Source organism: Cryptotermes secundus, unplaced genomic scaffold (genome assembly GCF_002891405.2).
Source record: "Cryptotermes secundus unplaced genomic scaffold, Csec_1.0 scaffold401, whole genome shotgun sequence".
NCBI classification, from domain to species: domain Eukaryota; kingdom Metazoa; phylum Arthropoda; class Insecta; order Blattodea; family Kalotermitidae; genus Cryptotermes; species Cryptotermes secundus.
The window spans coordinates 1,844,792-1,865,521 of NW_019731223.1; the positions used below are offsets into that span (position 1 = coordinate 1,844,792).

The 20,730-nt window shown below is 37.8% G+C and overlaps 1 protein-coding gene across 4 annotated transcripts in view; it reads left to right on the forward strand.

Moving 5' to 3' along the window:
* Nucleotides 1-20,730, forward strand: part of LOC111866533 (IQ motif and SEC7 domain-containing protein 1) — a 78,699-nt gene that overhangs the window by 52,759 nt on the left and 5,210 nt on the right. For 2 of the 4 annotated variants that reach the window (XM_023855568.2, XM_023855569.2), the window contains exons 3-10: nucleotides 138-272; nucleotides 656-1,187; nucleotides 10,108-10,485; nucleotides 11,356-11,490; nucleotides 12,915-13,132; nucleotides 16,557-16,846; nucleotides 17,820-17,959; nucleotides 18,839-19,064. In XM_023855568.2, coding sequence (XP_023711336.1) covers nucleotides 138-272; nucleotides 656-1,187; nucleotides 10,108-10,485; nucleotides 11,356-11,490; nucleotides 12,915-13,132; nucleotides 16,557-16,846; nucleotides 17,820-17,959; nucleotides 18,839-19,064 — 2,054 coding nt within the window. The remainder of the gene's footprint in view (nucleotides 1-137; nucleotides 273-655; nucleotides 1,188-10,107; nucleotides 10,486-11,355; nucleotides 11,491-12,914; nucleotides 13,133-16,556; nucleotides 16,847-17,819; nucleotides 17,960-18,838; nucleotides 19,065-20,730) is intronic. The other 2 variants (XM_023855570.2, XM_023855571.2) reach the window with 2 other exon arrangements.

Below are 20,730 nucleotides of genomic sequence, written 5' to 3' on the forward strand. Positions count from 1 at the left end.
GAAGATGGAGGTAGTATTTTCCTCCAAAATGCTGGTACCTATCTACCAGACAACACAGTGCCCTAATGAAGAAAACAGCGCTGTAAAGGAATCGTTAGTTGATATTTTGAAGTACTGTGATATTCTTTCATTTTCAGTTATCCTCAAACATCAGAGCGGTCCCCATGCAGTCTTGGAAACTCACATTTGTCCAGCAGGGGACAAGGCCTCCACAAGAAAGGTTCCGTTCGAGAAAGTGGAGATGTGCTCAAAAGATCTCGGGTCCAAACTACGTGAGTAGATATTTTTACTTTTACTTTATTTAGTAGGTGGTTTCTGACATTTATTAAGAAGGATTGCTTTTAATGTAACTTTTTTCTTAAAATGTGTGTATCCTTGATGACAACATGAAGAAGACATTTATAACCAGTATTATAACTGAGTTTAATATAATGCAGAGTAATTGAGAGTTCAGTTTTTAGTTTGATAATATAGATTATGTGATACTGATATGGTCATTTTAATCTTATCTGTTTCATAATTCCTGTTGCACATACAGCATTATCTCCCAGTTGTTCTCTAGAATTGCATAATTTGCTGTTTCATATTGCATAGTTGTAAGTTTTCACTTACATGCATGTAAATCAGTTTATTTTCATATCATTACACTTTTCAGGTATGAACTCTCACAAGATTTGTTAGAAAAACAAATTGAGATGCTGGAGCGGAAATACGGTGGTGTGAAGGCTCGTAATGCAGCTCTTACAATCCAGAGGGCATTCCGTCGCTACACACTACTGAAGAAATTCGCTGCAATCACTGCAATGGCTAAAGCTGAGAAACGACTTAGCCGGAGACTACACACTTCATATGAGGTTTGCGCCCGATTTGTAGACAGTGAACTGGTTATCAGAAACAATTTTGCAGGCTTGTCTCAAGAGTTACGGCAAAATTGTTCCCCACAGTCTCATGTCACTACCCGCCCCCTGCCACTACGCTCCATGTCGATGCGAGAACGGCGGAACATTGACAGTCTCCCTCTACCAAGGAGTCAGTCTAGTCGCTGTGATACGGCTCATTTCAATGTCCAGTTGGATTACTACACCCCCACATCATTGGCGCCATGCCCTTCCTATAATGGCCCTAAACACTTCTGGGACACAACGCACTACTACATGCCACAGGAGGCATTCTCGGAAAGTGGTGAGGTGAGTAACCCCCCAAATTATTTGACAGTTGGGGGACATTCAGAATTTCAAAATTTTGCTTATATGCATTTTCAGTGTTGTGCATTTTCTACTTGCTGAGCATTTCATTTTACTTAGATTTAAATGCTATATCCCTGTAATTGTTTTTAAATTATTTAATTGTAATTTCCTTTGGCTGAAAAAATTTTCATGTTTTACAGTGGAGTATATTACCTGTAAAGCTGAATATCTTATGGCTATTTCCTACACCGAGTGCATCTAAAAGATGTCCTAGGAATCACAGCATGAATCTGTGATGTCAGCCTGCAGTAAGAACATCTTTTGATATAGATGAACACACACTGCTTGCTTAGTTGTGACCACTGCTAGATGTCAGTACTGATGTGACAGCAGCCAGTACAGCAAACACTATTTACTTATATCCCAAATAGCACAGACAGTTCTTGCAATGCAGGTATACTGCGATTTTCGAGTACACTGTAGTTGCATTCCTGTATAATAATTTGTAAAGCAAAACTCATTTATTGAAACATTTTACTGTAGACTCTATGTTAAAAACGTGGTTACATTCCAGAATGGACATTTCTCACTGATAAATCACAGGACGGTCAGTTAAGACAGAAACTTGCTTTTCGTGATGGCACTATAATAGTTTACTGTGTGACCAGAGGGGGAATAGCACAGGCATTTCCCCTCCAGTGAGTGCTTTCTCTTTCTATGCAAATGGAACGTTATTACTGATTTTTCTACTGGCTACTATAAAGAGGTAACTCAGAACTACCATATTTTGTAAGAACTCTTAGAAATCAGCCCTGCTTTCAAGCATGCCTCACAGACTGTAAACAAGTTTCATTATATGTTCTGAAGTGAATAATTGACCATGGCCTTACAGAACACACCACTGCTGCCACTTTGCATTAGCCAATTGCAGAAGTGAATTGTTGCTGTATATTCTGATTACTTAAGCTCATCCACATAAGTAATTTATACAGGCAGAATTTTATTAGCCTTGTGGCTCTGAACCTAGGTTTTTTCTTACATAAGAGCATAATATCAGCAGTTATGAGGGTAGAGTTCATTAGTGATAGGGTACATAATACTAAGAGGTCGCTGGTGTGATATCATTCAGAATGTTCATGCCCCAATGGAAGGTAAAATTGATGATATAAAGGACATGTTCCGCAAAGAAGTGGAACTTATATTTGGTAAATTCCCGAAGTACCATATGAAAATTTTGTTAGGAGATTTAAGTGCCAAAGTAGGCAGGGAAGACATTTTTCAAACCAATGATTGAGAATGAGAGTTTGCCCAAAATTAGTAATCAAAGTGGAGTCACAGTAGTAAACTTTGTCACATAAAAAAATCTTACTATCAGAAGTACAATGTTCCCACATTGTTACATTCATAAATTTACTTGGACATCTGATGGGAAGACACAAAATGAAGTTGACCATATTTTGATAGATAGAAGACAACAGTCAAATATACTTGATGTCTGATCATTCAGGGCAGCAGATTGTGGTACTGATGACTACCTGGTGGTGGCAAAGTTTAAGGAAATACTGGCAGTGAGTAAGCAAATAAAGCACAGAGTTCATATGGAGAGATTCACTCTCAAGAAATTAAATGAGATAGAGGGTAAGGAGCCAAACTGCAGTGGTTACAGGATCCCAGCGAAATAAACAAGGATAATCTGAACAATATAAGACATGAAACCAGCAGGCATTTCAGGAGTAAAAAGAGGGAATATCTGAAAGACAAAATTGATGAGCTTACAACAAAGGGTAAGAACAAGAGCATTAGAGACTTATATAGAGAAATAAATGACTAAGAGGGGTTAGCAACCGAGAAGTAACTTAGTGAAGGATGAGAATGGTGATCTGCTTGCAGATTCCCTCAACATTTTCAATAGGTGGAAGAACTGCTTCTCTTAGTTATTGAATGTACATGGGGTCAATGATGTTAGGCAGATACAAATATATACAGCTGAGCCGTTAATACCTGATTCTAGCCCTTTTGAGTTTGAAATTGCTATTGCAAAATTGAAAAGGTATAAATCGCCAGTTAGTGACAAAATTCTGGCAGAACTTACTCAATCAGGAAGTGAAATATTATGTTCTAAGTTCCATAAGCTAATTAATTCTATTTGGAATAAGGAAAAATTGCCTGATCAATGGAAGGAGTCTATTATTGTACCAGTTCTCAAGAAGGGTGATAAAACTGACTGTAATAATTACCGTAGGATATCACTGCTATCAATTTCATACAAAATTATATCCTATATCCTTGTCTCAAGGTTAATTCCATATATAGATGAAATTATTGGGATCATCAGTGTGGGTTTTGATGTAACAGATCAACTACTTACCAGATATTTTGCATTCGTCAGATACTGGAGAAAAAATATGAGTACAATGAGACAGTATATCACCTATTCATAGACTTTAAGAAAGCCTATGATTCAGTTCGGAGGGAAGTATTATACAATATTCTCATAGATTTTGGGATACCCATGAAACTAGTCAGGCTGATTAAAATGTGTTTAATCAAAATGTGTGGGAAATTCCATATAGGTAAACATTTGCATGACAATTTTCCTATCCAAAATGGTCTACAACAAGGAGATGCTTTATCGCCACTCCTTTTCAACTTTGTCTTAGAATATGCCATTGGGAAGGTCCAAGAAAACCAGATGAGACTGAAATTAAATGGGATACATCAGCTGTTGGTCTGTACTAATGATGTAGATAACTACAAAGAGAAACACACAAACTTTAACTGATGCTAATAAGGAGGTTGGTCTAGAAGTAAACACAAGGAAAAATAATTATATATTACTATCTCGTCACCAAAATGGGAATATTTGGGAATGGCGATAACAAGTCAAAACCGGATTCAGGAGGAAATTAAGAGGAGATTGAACTCGGGTAATGCTTGCTACCATTCAGTACAGAAACTTTTGTCTTCTCATCTGCTGTCCAAAAACATAAAAATTAGAATATACAAAACTATAATTTCTTGGCTGTGGTTCTGTATGGCCGTGAAACTTGGTCTCTTACATTAAAGGAGGAACATAGACTGAGGGTGTTTGATAACGAGGTGTTGAGAATATTTGGACCAATGAGAGATGAAGTGACAGGAGGCTGGAGAAAACTTCATAATGAGGAGCTTCATAACTTGTATTCTTTTCCAAGTATAATTAAAATGATCAAATCAATGAGGATGAGATGGACAGGGCATATATCACAAATGGGGAGAAGAGGAATGCATGTAGGATATTGGTGGGAAAGCCAGAAGGAAAGCGACCACTGGGAAGACCAAGGCATAGGTGGGTGAACAATATTAAAATGGATCTTAGAGAGATAGGATGGGATGGTATGGATTGGATTGATCTGGCTCAGGATAGGGACCAATGGAGGGTTCTTGTGGATTTGGTAATGAGCCTTCTGGTCTTATAATATGCTGGGAAGTTCTTGAGTGTCTGCACAATCGGCGGCCTATCAAGAAGGGCTCAGCTCCATGAGTGAATGAGTGAGTGAGTGAGTGTGCCTCTGAACACAGATCCCAGCAAAACCCGTTTCCCATGCCATGTGTCTTAATAATTTGTGAGTCCAGACCTGTAACCATGCTTGAATATCTTAAGTGTTTTGTTTTGTTATGTTACTACTGCCTTGTTGAATTGTTTCTTTTAATTACAAACAACCTGTGATCCTTCATTTTGACAAGTTTCGTTACACATGACTTTGTGGAATTTATTCCCCGATGGTATTAGAAATGAACCTTCAAATGTCCTTTCTGTAACTTTTCTTTCTTACGAAGGATCTGACTGTGTGAAGTCGCTTATGAATTGTATGCCCCATTGCAGTAGTAACTGATACAAACCTGAGGATACAGAGACCTGAACTAGCAGAACATTCACATGCTGATCATACCAGGTGTGTTGACCATGCAAAGAAGTCATACTTATGTCGGGAAGTTCCATGGTCATTACAGACAAAATATCCTGTACAGTCTGTTTGTTGTTTACCTTCATTACTGTATTGCTCGTCTTATTTGTAGTATATATGAATGTGGAGTGAAGAAAATTCTCGTCTCATTGAACAAGTAGTAGGATGGTGTGCTGTTGTTGCACTTCATATCATTCACTTCAGAAATTCAGAATATGTCGCAAAACATGTTTGTGTGCTGCAAGGGATGTTCGAAAGCAGAACGGGGTTAGTTCCATGAATTTGTATAAAATAAGGCAAGTTTTTGCTAATCAGTAATGAGGTTCTGTTTAATAAATAGAGAGACTCAGTGCCCAGTGCAAGGGAAGTGATCACACAGTAAACTGCCATTGCACTCTCACAAGCTGCAGTTGAATATTCTGTAGGTGATTATGATCCCTTGGTTATGCCAGAGTGAAATGACATTTAAAGGCATCTAAACATATTCATATGACATTAAATAATAAATTTTACATTACAAATCATACATAATTACTATATTATTGGCATTTGCCCAGAATGATACTGAAATTGGCTGACAGGAAGGATATTAGAGACCTCTAGAGATTAGTGCAGGAAATGGAGGAAATAGTATCAACAGAGAGGCTTCATCTGATTCTTGGTTATCTTTAATTTCTGAGGTTGTGGGAATTTAACTTTTTTCTTGTAATTTAGCATCTTTTCTCTTTCATCTTCATGGCCTTTTTTTTAAAAATACACATGTGTATAAATAAAGACGCATTATGTAAGTTGTAGATATTTCCAAGAATGAGTATACAAGAACATGCAGACTGGAGACATGTAAGCCAAGGTATACCTATACATAAATACGTGTATGTGGTGTATACAAGATAAGTCTGAGTGTTGAATTATTTACACTGTTATTAGCATGTTATATAACTTTCCTAAAGCTCTTTGTTAAAATTTTTTCAGTGTTAAAAATTTAATTCATGACTGTATCTATTTCATTATTATATTTTCACAGTGCTGAGTTGTAAGCACAACACTGTGCATATTAGCAGTGGTAAATATTATTGGATGGAATATTTGATGGAATTTCTTATAGAAGTTTAATTTTATCATCCTTTTTGCAGTTCTTCAAAATTTTGTCCCATCTTGGATAGTCATTATCAAATATTTACTTGCTTTGGTGCTTAGTGGCAGTTACTCTTTCCATATCAACCACTATGTATATTCATAGAGTGTTTGTAGAGAGGTATTAACACATTTGCTTCCACCTTAGTTAAGTGCATAACTTGGGCCGCGCCATAGCTCAAGCGGTCAGTCTCTGGCTTTCCACCGCGGCGGCCCGTGTTCAATCCTGGGTCTAGTCAAGTGGGATTTGTGGTGGACAAAGTGGCGCTGTGGCAGGTTTTCTCCAAGTACTTCAGTTCCCCTGCCAATCTTCATTCCACCAATTGCTCCACAATCACCCTCACCTGTCATTTGGGGCAGGTACAATAGGCCAGAAGTGGCCGCAGTACAAGGGACTTAGTCCCACCCCACTAGCAATAAAAGAAATAAGCATGTTACTTTCCTCAGAAAAAAATGCCTTTTTTTTTGTGGTTTTCTGTAGCATATGATGCAACAGATAACAGCTGTACCATGTTATGTTTTCATTTTTGTCAATAGAACCTTCAAAATTGTCCATATTGGTTTATGACAAATGAAAATAACAAATTGTTGATGTTGATTCTGAACTTTGGTCTTTGTGTTGTGTGGATGCGAGCAGATATTTTGGAAGTAATGGTGCGTCCTTCTTCAGCATGAACATTAATAGGGAGAGTAGGTGTTCAAGTTATATAGATTTTGGTCTAAAACAGTCAAGGAGGGAAGGGTAGGGGGCCATTGTCTCAGCTTGTAGGGACAGTGGACAGGATGAACTTGTAATAATGGTTGTTTTTACTCTTTCTTATTTGCTTTTCACTCTGCTGCCAGATAATTTGTTGCTTCAGGTGATTTGGGATCCATTGTCGGGGTATGGAGAAGTCAGTAGCTGCCAAGTATAACAGAGTCTGGAATTGTATAAAAACAGTTTTTCCCCAGAGTATCTGAAGTGCAGGTTGTTTGCCTTTAGCATTATCATTTGAATTACACATACCTTTATGTTCTTGTACCATTCTGTTTCTATCACTAGGATAATATGAAGGAATTTGGTCTTGCCAATCAACGTGTCATGCATTTATTGTATTGCTTTTGACTGCTTCGCTGTTTAATCTTAGTTGTTAGTTGTGTCAACCATAACCACTTCAAATTCTGTTGAGCTGAAGGGAATATCTCATTTGCTCTTACACCATGTCACAGCCAGGTCATTGGCATACTAACTATGATGTTCACCCTGTTGTAGCTTTCATTTAGTCACTTGTGTGGGGCTATTTCTACAGCCAACACATAATGTCCCAGTGAATGTAGCAATTATAATGACAGGCTATATCTGGAGGTAATGTTATTTATATATAGTGATGTTTATCCTCCCATCAGTTAATTTCATTAGTATATTTGTCCAGGTTCCCTTGTCACCCAGATTATCAACTTGTCCTGTGTACATAAAGACATGAAGAATCATTCCACTTTCTTTGGTCAGAATGTATAGTTCTATTCCATATTTGTAATTATCTTTGATTTACCGCCTGAAAACTAGTCATCCTCTCCACAGAGCCACTGATTCATTCTGTGAAACTTCCTTCACCAGGAAGTACACACTATCACTAGTATTGTTGAATGGGTCTTATAGGGGCCTATCAGCAATCGCTTTTCCAGGCTTTGGTTTTATTGTAAAATGGAGGCATCATAGAATGAAAAAATTATTGCAACAATACATGAAGGACACTCCATTTTGAAAAATTTGTCAATTTTCTAATTATCTTGGAGGTAAGGCTTTTGGATTTTACGTATGTCCCACAAAAAATCCAGAAATACTTTCCTTTCTGCTATGATAACATCTTTTAAACCAATCATTCTGACTTCTCCTCAACTCCAGGCAGACCTGTTTCTACAGCATAAGTATGCTAAGATCATAGAACTTGTCACTGACAAACAAGCTGAAAAGAATTGTAGAATCCATTCCACCAGCTGTTATAGTCTTCAGTCCACATACACCAGTAAAGTCAATATTTTTCACAATTTAGGATTCATGAGACTAGATATGGTTTGAGTTGGACACTTCAAATAGGATGGGAAGAAATAATTTCCCTTGTTGCAGATGAGTCACATTCACTTTCACAGTCACTAAAATTTGCTGTCAGTATTTTCAGATATTGTTTCTAACAAATAAAAAATTGTATTATTCTTAAGTTTTTGCTGTGGCAGGTTGTGGTAGTTCTGTTCATGGAAGACGCTGAGTTCAGTTACAACAATCATCAGTTTAGTTTTGTCTGTCATGGTTTATAGAGACGAAAATCACTGGGATAAAAAGCAGGACGATACACACCTTGAACCTCAACCTGAATACTGCTCTAGCAAGAAGAAATACAATAACAATGCTGACAAGTTCAGATTGGCAAACCCACTGATACCACAGTACCATGCATGTGAGTCATCAGCACCTGCAGCTTACACATGCTCCTGATGCACTTCAAGTGGCAGGAATTGTGTTAGTAAAAAGCAAGCAACTTTTGAGAGGTATCTCAGCCTCAGGGACTCAAATTCCTATTCTGCATCTTCCAGTTTAATTCCCATTCTGTGTGTGTGTGTGTGTGAATGCACATGTGTGTTGAAGTTATTCCTTAAAATGAATATCTTTCTTCCAAATATTTAATTCTGTGGGTACTTTATTTAGATACTTCCATCCATTTTGTACTGTATGTATGACTAGTCTGTCCTTTCTCTCCACTGTCAGTAAAACAACTTATTAGATCTGTTTCAGTTTGGAATGTCATCTACATGGGTTCCTACATCTTCATTCTATGAAACACATTACAAATACACTAGACGCCCTTGGTGCATGTACTCACACTGTTTAATGGCAGTCCAGTGACACAATGGAAATTCAAGTGGTTAACAAAGATTTCAGACTACTTGACTAATTTTATCGGAAGGTATATGTATTCACAATCTGTCTATAATGCAATAATTGTTTTATTCACGTTTTAACACTCAACACAACGTGTTTTGGCTATAGATGCCCATCTTCAGTTGTTTTAATGTGTCCAACTGTTACACTGTTCTGAAGTGTGCTAAACTCGTACGTTGCAATCCACTTAAAATAACATAAGTAATTAGTTTAAATCCATTATAATTTTCTATTAAAATTTTTTGTAAAATCCTATTCCACTTCATAAGTGGTGTTGTCTGCTTCAGAAGAGTGTAACAGTTGGATGCATTAAAACACCTGAAGATGGCCATCTATGGCCAAAACATGTTGTGTTGAGTGTTAAATGGCGAATAAACAATTGTTGCATTATAGACCGACTGTGAATACATAGATGTTTGGTTAAAGATTTGCAACAGGATGCTGAAATACAGACTTATTTTATGTTCAGATTAAGTGGTAAGAGTAAATTACAATTTTTAAATTATTTTAGATGCCGTAGCATAGTTGGTTGAGGCACTATGCTACAGTTGCAGGTTCAAGTCCCGTTGAGGTCATTGAATTTTTTTCAGTTGACCTAATCCTTCCAGCCATACTATGGCCCTGGGGTTGACTCAACCTCTAACAGAAATGAGTACCAGGAATATTCTTGGGGGTAAAGGATGCCATCTATGAGCCAATTGTCTAGAAAATGTGGGAACCTCAACATCTCACAACCCTATGGGCCTCCACGGCCTGTTACAGGGGTACCTTTACTTTTTTACTTTTACGTTACGTTATTTGTGTGCTGTTTGAAATATTTGTGTTGAGTACACACAAGGTATATACACAGAAATAAATAGATAATGCACATTAATCTGTTGAATCAACTGCTGCCCAAGTGACAATTGTCATTTAATTGTAGTTTGGACAGGACAGTGCTCTGAATCGAGACTCATCATTACGTCGAACCATTGCCACATCACCACTTCACCAAAATAATGCACCTTGGAATAGACAAGAGAGTTGGACATCAAAATCAGGGACCCCACCACAGAGACCATGGTGCCAAGGGCAGAAAGTACCTCCAGAGGTGCCAAAAAGAACTTCATCCATCTCTTCCCGATCGACAGAAACAAGATCTCTTCGAGCCAATGGCCTGAATAAGACAAGGGAAAATGGGAGTTTATCTAGTGTTCAGTCTTCAGGAAGTGATAGCAGCCTTTCTACTGACAGAGTTACATGTGAGAATTTAGAAGACAGTAACCATAGATGTTCTCCAATATGGAAACGGAAAGGCCAGGTAAATGAAGCCAGTAGATTTTATAAGTTTTCACTGATAACTGATTTTGATCTTACAGATCTGGAAATTGTGTTTGCTTATAAGAACTGGTTCTCAGTCACCTGTAGAAAAATTAAGCATTCACATGCTTGTAAACAGCTGGGAAATGTAAATATAATAGGTTCATTTATGAATTTTGCAGTATTTGTGCATGTTGTATTGAATCGTCATCATCTCACTGATTAACATGACATCTTTCTTCAGTAGTTTGGTCAGGGAATTCTCTTTAGTTAATAAGTGAAAAATTCATCACTGCTATCACAGAATGGTACCATTGAATTTTATCCTGAACTGCCGTTGTTAACGTTTACTTCTTCATAATCTGAGATCCATTTTAATCCCACCGTATGGGCCTACACCTTGGTCCTTCGAGTGGTGTCTATCCATTAAGTTTTATCAGATATTTTAAAGAATTTGTGTTCCCTGTGTATGTATGCTACATGTCCCTGATTTAATCAGACAGACATTACTAGGTAAAGAATACAAATTCTGAAGCTTGTTTTGTGTTTTATTAATCCCTTGTTACATTTAGAATGATTCTGGGGGTCTACCTAGCTAGCTCTAGCCTGACAGCTTTATTTTTTTTACCTTTACCTATTATCCAGTCATTTTATGGTCTGTGGTCATGAGTTATTGATACCATCTTTAAGTAAACAAATAAATTAATCAATTAATAAATACATATAAACACTGTCAACTGTAGTGACAGTTGTATGAACGTTCTTGTGTGTATGAATTTCATAGTTACAGGGCATTTTATATGTAAATTTATGTATGTAGTCTTCCATGTTAACTATTGAAGGAAGAGTTAGTAATTAGTTTTTTCTTCAGTCAAACTCACCCGATCATCAAGAAGTGTCATCGGAACCTTCCAGTAAAGAACTGAGCCGCTCACATACAAATGCAGCATATCAGCTTCCATTGCAAGATCATGTAGAAGCCCAGGGACAACATACTATGTATAAGGTATCATTTCACTAGTTTAAAATTTTCATGTTTCAGTAGTGTAGGTATATGAAAACTTTATTCACATTTTGGTAGCTCTTATTATTGGAAAATGTTTGAAATATAGAGTGCATGTCATATTAATTAGTCAAATGAAAAGTGACTGTAAAGCCGTTAATTAAAATAGATTTAATCTTTCTAGACTGCTGTATTTTATATTACTGTGTGTTCATACTTGTGGAAAGGACCTTATGAAAATTCAAGAAGGAATAATTTTTTATGTATCTTCATCCTTCAGTGTCTTTTTTCTACCGTTATCTTCTTCCCTCTTTTCTCTGTCAAAACAGTGAACTGAGTTACATATTTGTCCTTCAGATGGCACAATTTCAAACATACAGATGCCACCTATGTAAGAACATGAAAACTATATTATCATGAAATGGCATAAAAGTGACTTAATATATAAATATATAAACCTGCTAGTTCCATCTTCACGGTAGATGAGTGTCACTGGGAGATTTGAGATACTTACAGCAGCAATAAGATTATGGTCTTCTGGGGTGTAATGCTGTATAGTGAGCAGTAACGCTTGTCAGTGCTGAAGACCATGGCCATTGGTTCCCCTGCAACCTTGGCACATATGTACCAAACTACACCGCATTCCATTCCGTTTACAGTAGCATTTCCACATCATTGGTTGTGGGTATATTAATTTTATAGCCATTTATTATGTTACATGTAATAGATAAATTAAACAACAAACGTTTAACTTCTCTGTTTAATGGTGTATTAATCAGGATATATTTTGTGCTGTAATAAATACAAACACAGTATTGACAGTCAGAAAATGTTAATTAAATAATATTCTGAATTTAGCACATTTGATAAGTACTGTACTGAGAAAACTTGTTTTATGTGGCAGTGAAATTCAGCTTGTATGCAGCACTTAGGTGAGTTCTTAAAAATTCAACAAATCTTATCCGAAAAGATAAATAAATGCTAAAGATTCAGTTATGTCTCCTTTGTAGTGTTTGTTTTGCCTTCTAATGATGTCCAATAGTGGCTGAAACATGTAAAGGCTTTATTAAATATTATTTTTTCCACTTGATGGACCTTGATACTTATCAGTTTGTTACAAAGTGTGACAGCTCAGAATATCTCTTTTAAAAATATCTATGTGTGTGTTTGTTTTTTCCTCTAAAAATATGTTTACTGCTACTCTTGTGCCTAGTTTTAGCCTCAAGGTTGAAACACGTACCACATCGGTAGATTTTCAACTTTCAACAAGTTTGCCAGTATGTGTACAGGCATGTAACAGCTGAAAAAATTTCACATGCCTACATATCAGATATGTACATACATGCATGCATGCTTACATACATACATATGTACATATGTTCATGTACACATATGAGACTTAGGTTTATTAAAACTGCTCCTTACAGGTTTCAGAGACAGTGAGGAAACGTCAGTATAGAGTAGGCCTCAATCTTTTCAATAAAAAACCTGAAAGGGGAATTGCCTACCTTATTCGTCGTGGCTTTCTTGAAAATTCGCCCCAGGGAGTTGCAAGGTTCCTGATATCAAGAAAAGGACTGAGTAAGCAGATGATAGGGGAATACTTAGGCAACTTACAGAGTCCTTTCAACATGGCTGTGCTTGAGTAAGTTAAATTTTATTACCTCTTTCAGTATTTTAAGAATTTCTTTTTTGGCAGTGACAGTAATAATATGCACCTCTGAATTTGGTACAAGGTGCAGGAATTCCTTTGTTCATGTACTTTTGGATAATGTATCTTTCTTATTACCTGGTTTTTCTCTTGAAGATCATTTTTCAATGATGCAAGAGATTACCGTTATTGTACAGATAAGATACAGGATGGCATTGGCTGTGCATTTTCCATGTTCTGTTTATAGTCTCTTCATACCAATTCACTTTCTTCCTGCAGGACTACATTGCATTTAGATTTGCCATATTTTTCCTTATTTTCATTGAACTTGTTTTTGACAAGACAGGTTAATCTGGAGGTAATGCTGTAGACATGTATTAGGAAAGCACTGTGTTTTATTCTCAGCCAGGATACTGGCTATAGACTGACTGAAGTATTTCGTGGTTTTTCTGAGTCATTCAAGGCAAGTGACATGATAGTTCCTTAACTAAGCTGTGACACTTTCTTCCAATCCTTTCCAAATCATCATTCATCTTCTTACCATCTGATGCTGTGTAGTCTTGTTGACCAAAAGCAATGTTGAAAAACACACAAGAAAAGTATGTCATAGGTGAATGTGGTTGTTTTAAGGAATGATTCTTCTACATAGGTGAGGAATTGGTGTGTGGGAACATCCCACATATCACGCTATTTCTATAGTGCTCACTTTTTCACCATCATGCGCACTAACCAATCAAATTGCTTCCAACATCCGCATTTATACAGCGCTTGCTGCTAGCCCGCATCCACATCATTATGCGCGCTAGCCAACCAGCGCTCAGCAAATTTTTGTTCCACCATCACGCATTGTATAAAAGGCGGAGCACAAGCTCGCAAGTAGTCAGTCAACAGTCAGTCTTTGATCAGCAGTCTTCGTTGCCAGCGCTCGGTCTTCGGAGGCATCGGCACTTCACTGTGCCAGGCACGACTGCCTCGGCTGTCCAGCGGTCTCACACCCGACTCATTGGGCAACTCAGCCGCCTCAATTCGCTGGTAGTCATGCCCGACACACTTGGCAACTGGCATAGCTACCGCCCCTCCACTCCTGTGACCGCACTCAGCAAGCAAACCTTTTCCAGCGACCAAGCAACCAAGCAACCTCCAGCAACAGCCGCACTGCGGCCAGTCAACTGACTCAGCCGCCTCAACACACCGCAACCAACATCCCTTCCTACCGGTGCGCGCCACACTACCTCACTAGTCAAGCATCTCAGCAACCAGCGGTCCTTTTCAGGACCTACAAAACTGTTCCGAAGAAGTGGGTTGTCATTGAAGTAACGACAAAACAAAAACCCCACAGGTGTATTCAATTATGTGTTACATAGATTTTGAATTATATATACAGATTATTTATCTGTATCACATAGTTATGGCGTGCAGTAGCATGGTTGGTTGAGGTATTACAGTAAAAGCCTGAAGGTTTGCAGGTTTTATTCCTGATGAGGTCATTGGATTTTTCAGTTGACCTAATCCTTCTAGCCACACTATGGCCCTGCTGTTGACTCAACCTCCCGTGGGTAAAAGGTCACTGGTGCGTAAGGCTGACAACTTCACCGCCATCCACGACCTGGTTGCCTAGAAAATGTGGGACCTTGTCATCTCACAACCATAGGGCCCTCCATGGTCTGTTACATGGATAGCTTTACCTTTTTACCTTTTACCTTTATCACATAGTCACAGAGTCGTATCGATAGCTTTACCTTTTTACCTTTTACCTTTATCACATAGTCACAGAGTCGTATCTAACATGTTTGCTTATACCCCTCATTGCTGGTAATTGAAATGGGTGGCACAATCAAAGTTTGTACGAGTATGTATGCATAAGCATATCCCTGTGTCTGTGTAAGTACGTAATAAAGGTAAAAAAAAGTTAAAGTTTTCCCTGTGCTTACCTAATTAGGCACTATGCCATGAAGGCGTAAGGGAGAGTGAATGTATAGATCCACATTTTCTTGACCTTGGCCCTAGTTGGAGGGGAGTGGTCAGCTTCTCGTACCGGCCGCTTTACCCCTGGGAAAAGAGCCCCTGATACTCATTGGATAGGAGGTTTCGTGGACCCCTGAACTGGTCTGCACGATGTGGAGAGGAGAAAATTCTTGACCCTACTATTTTATGAATTATCTCCATCCAGAACCCATCGCAAATATATCTTTATGGCACAAATGCTTTTTCTATCACTGTGTAGTTGTCATACTTGAATAGTTTATGCCTAGAATCCTCAGAGGCTAGCTTCTGTGATGTTTTATTTATATTTCCTTAATTTCTGCAAAAATAATGTTATGTTTCACATTGACCCTTATAGCTGTATTTGAAATGATCAGAAGTTTTTGTTGACCGTTCCACATTTCTTTTCCTATTACGGGGAACATTTTTCAGAACAGAGTTCTTTAAAGAACTTTTTGTTGGAAGGTTATGGCTATCCCTGGCTAATACTTACTTACTTATTTACTCATGGAGCTGAGCCCTTCTTGAGGAGCCGCCAATTCTGCAGCTACTCAAGAATTTCTCAGCATTTTATGGAACCCGAAGGTTCATCACTGTGTTCACAAGAGCCCTCCACTGGTCCATATCCTGAGCCAGATCTATCCAGTCCATACCATCCCATGCTATCTCTCCAAGATCCATTTTAATATTGTTAACCCACATATGCCTTGGTCTTCCCTGCGGTCTCTTTCCTTCTGGCTTTCCCACCAATATCCTATATGCATTACCCCCCCCCATTCATGCTACATGACCTGCCCACCTCATCCTCCTTGACTTGATCATTCTAATTATACTTGGAGAAGAGTACAAGTTATGAAGCTCCTCATTATGCAGTTTTCTCCAACCTCCTGTCACTTCATCTCTGTTTCGTCCAAATATTCTCCTCAACACCCTGTTCTCAAACACCCTCAGTCTATGTTCCTCCCTTAATGTCAGAGACCAAGTTTCACACCCGTACAGAACCAGAGGCTAATAAAGAATTTAAAACACATTTGTCATTGTTTGATTCATACCATAGTACAGAGGATTTTGTAAGTCATGTTATCATAGGGTTCAAAGAATTGAAATTGGAGATTTGTGAACAGATTGAATTTTGGTTTGTCTGCAGATTTCCACATAATATACTATTCAGTGTAAGAGTATAAAATGATGCCTGCTTGTACCCATCTAATATTAACTTTATTAGCAAAATGAATGAAAGAATGAAAGAGAAAATGAGTAAATAAAGAACACCATGAAATGAATGAATGAATCATAAAAGTGAAAGGAAAAGTGTGTAATAGACAAGTCATGATGCTTGGCATTGCAGTAAATAGAAGTTGTTGGTGGCTGTAAGCAATGTTATTCAGTCATATGTAGTACTTCATATTGAATGATATGTGTATGATTTTTACAGATGTTTCTCCCAAGAGTTGGACCTCTCAGGAGTGCAGGTGGATGTAGCACTACGCAAGTTTCAGACTTATTTTCGAATGCCAGGGGAGGCACAGAAGATTGAGAGGTTAATGGAAGTGTTTGGTCAGCGCTATTGTCAGTGTGATCGAGATGTGGTTGCAGGATTTCGAAGTCCAGACACTGTCTTTGTTCTGGCCTTTGCTATAATAATGCTAAATACAGATCTCCATACACCAAATTTAAAACCTGAAAGGCGCATGAAATTGGAGGATTTTATTAAAAATCTTCGAGGTAAGATCTGTGTAGTATATGATATACACAATTTAGACCATGCAAATCCCATCTTTGTTTTTTTTTTTGGGGGGGTGTGGGGGGGGGGGGGGGGGAAGTTTCTTGAAGATGTGCTAGAGAAGAATTAAAAGCAGTGAAGTTAAAATTTTTTCATGCTTGTACATGTTATGAACTGGAAATGTGCCAGTCTGCTATTATCACAGATATTTTTTGTTTGCAACAGGTAGGTAGCCTTGCTGGAGAATCACTAATTTTTCATTGTGGATGAATACATACGTATTTCTTGCATAGCACCTGATGGCCTATGCATAAACTTCTTTTTCTATTTCATATTCTAATGTTCACTTCACGCAGGTTTTTCTCCATCTGCCTAGGCAAGTGTGGGGTGTTCACTTAAAATATGATATGTCTTTCTGTAGCACCATAGTTCCAGTTGATGAATAACATGAACCAAATATTGTGATGTTGTGGTCATCATTCGTGCCTTATGTGGGTGTTAAGATTTTGATTTTATAATTTTTTAAGTATATTTCCCCTTTTTACTCCAGTGAAGTAACTGGAAATTAGTTAAACTTGGCAATGTCTACTGCCTTCTGTTCCTGTCAGTAAATGTTGATCATAAAGTAACGTGTACATAACAATATATCAAAATGTGGGTTGTGAAACTGTAGAAGCAAATTGATGATTGTCCACTGTGCCTAATACTCTGGGTATGAAACTGAATAAACAAGGACACGTCTTCATACCAGAAATTCTGGATAACAAACCTAGTCTTTTACCCTTTTCCATTTGTTCTTGATCTCTGCAATTGAAAATATTAAAATTTTCATTTATTTGTTGTTGGTACTTTATCTAGTGTGTGTTTTGGCAGGTATATACTTCCTTTTAAAATATAATATATGCTCATGGCTGTTACTTTAGCCATTCTTAATGAGTTTTTTTTAAATATTACTGTACTTTTTCATATTTGTAGGCATTGATGATGGAGCAGATATAGACCGTGATATACTTGTTGGTATATATGAAAGAGTGAAAGCCAATGAGTTCAAACCTGGATCTGACCATGTTACTCAAGTTATGAAGGTACAGTCAACAATTGTTGGGAAAAAACCAGTAAGTAGTTTTATATTTTAATTCTAGTCTTTGTAAATAATTTTTATCTGAAATAACAGATGTTTTACTGTTGGCAAATTGAGATGCATTAAGAACAATTCAGAATCTCTATTGGTTCATGGATATACTGTAATATGCCTTTGACGCTGTATGAGAGAAAAGATCTGGTACAGTTTGTTATATTATCTGAAACTATACTTAATATACTGCTTCAGTTTTAACACGCAAGTGTTTTCAGCTGGAAGCATTAATGATTTGTGGAAAGGTGTCATGAGTATTATGCCTCTTAGTGTTTTTTGTATGGCTGGATGTCAAGGGTAATGTATTCGTAGTCATAGTAGTCACCATTTTATCTTTACAACGTCTAGTACTCAGCTTTAAATTCACAATTTTCTATGAAAAATACCATTTGTTGAGTTTTAGTCTGTATATTCAGTTTACATTTCAATTTTCTGACCCTGTTTGGGCCATGATAACTTATAGAAATTTTCCCTTAACCACTCATGAACGTGTGAATTGTTATGTTTTCGATGTTCTTTCTGTAATTACTGTACTGAGAAGAATGTCATTGAAACAGAAGGCAAATTTATTAAATTAAATTAAATTTTAATATTTAACAATGTGTCCTCTTCCTAATCCTGGTATTGAAGCTGTGCACTAAAGTTCTCGGACATTAGGGGAACTTTTGTGATAAAACTGTCACTGAATATTTCCTCTGTGGTAGGAGAACTTAATTTTTAATCAGTCAAAATATGAATGCTCTGAAATAGTCAAGTATATGCACTTTTGGTAATGTCTTTTCCTTTTTAATTACATTTTTTGTTTTTAAGCATATTATTCTAGTAATATAACACTTTGTATGCGTATTTATATGTACAGAATATGGCGCTTCCTCATCGACGGCTGGTGTGCTACTGCCGGCTGTATGAAATACCCGACATCTATAAAAAGGAGCGTCCTGGGGTTCATCAAAGAGAAGTTTTTCTTTTCAATGATCTTTTGGTTATCACTAAAATCTTGAGCAAAAAGAAAAATTCTGTAACCTACACATTTCGGCAGAGCTTTCCACTTTGCGGGATGGTGGTCACTCTATTTGAAGTTCCATGTAAGTCACACATGTTCCTGTCATAGATATAAGATTTGAAGTTGTCACAGTGAAGATAATTTAGATTTTGATCTTATGGTTTATGATAGCACGTTGTATATTAGGTGGTTTCCTGCATTTCAGAGAATTTGCTGTGTTTATCTTAGGATAGAAGATTGTTGTACATTCCTCTGATAACCACCTAAGAGACTACAAGGTGCATTCATCTGGAAGGTACAATCTAAACATTTATCATAGCCAGTCAGGATGAATGAGCGTTATTCATTAATGGTGACATAGGGCATATCAGACAGTAACAGACTGCATCTGTGCATTAATTCTAGGACTGCATAATTCTATCAGAATTAATTTAGCTTACTTGGAAGCATAATAAGTAAGTAGTATTTTTCTAGAGGGACAGAATTTCAGATGTTCATTTTTTCCTCTAGCATGCACAGCTGAGCTAAGAGCATGTAAACAATAACAACATATTCTGATGACAAAAGAGAAACAGAGTAAATATTATAGCATGTAGAGAGCCATTACTAGGTTATGGCAAAGTATACAGCATATCAGCATAACAATGATTGCACAACCAACAGAGGAACAAGTCACGTGCACAGTGATGTCACGCAGCAGTAGGACAGCTGCAGGAAGCGATGTTGCCATGTGGTCTGGCACCAGATGGACAGTGTGGCTGCAGTGGAACTTGTGATGCCATGCCACCCATATCAACAGAGAGATGGTGTTTTCTGTTTGGTCTGCTCTTAGGCTATACCACTCAACTGACAGAGTTAAGCTCAGTGAGTGGAGCTAGAGCCAATGGAATGGAGGCATGTTGATTTGAGAATTTGGCAGTTGGAAGCCAGTACAGGAGCTGCAGTGAGATAGGCGACAGCCAGCGAGGATTTGAAGCTGAGAACACTGAATTTGAGGGATCTGCGGTCTTGGTGACAACCAGTGAACATGCAGCAGACTGGGAAGGCTTAGTACATGCTGTAGTGAACTGCAGAGTTGTAAATTAGTGGTAGCACTATAGTTACTTGTAGTTACAATCTGTACATGCTCAATAAATCCAGTTACTAATCCAGATGTTTGTTACTTTCAGACAGTTGTGGGTTTATTGATATGGGACACCCTCTCTGATGACAGGATGGATCTGTTGTTTGCAGTTGCTGCTGGCTTCGCCAGTGCAGTCAATTTTAGGTCTGAGTCCCATGGAAATCATAACCATGGGCTTATGACTGACTGAAAGTCAGAACTCTCTAACTGCAGAGCATGTTATGACTGACGGTCAGTCGGCCAGTCAGTTTTGGTATCAGACCCATCTGAGGTCCAAGACCAGATTTATGTTATTGTCAGACAATTGCGGTTTTGTCGATGTGGGGCTCCCACTCTGACATGAGGATGGCCAAGTCAAAGTTAAAGTCATATTCTGACTGACAGTCAGTCAGTCAGTCAGTAAGTCTTGGTGTCGAGCCCCACCATACTAATTATTACCATTTGACAGTTACGATCTTCTTTCCGTGGGGCGCCCTCTCTAACGAGAGGACAGGTCTGTCTTTTCTGTATGCTGCTGGACTTTGCCAGCGCAGTCTTTCTTGGGCCCGAGTCCCTTGGGACTCGCGACCATATTTTACTGTCTCAGATTTGAGACTTCCCTTTTCATCGCCTCCTACGACTCTCA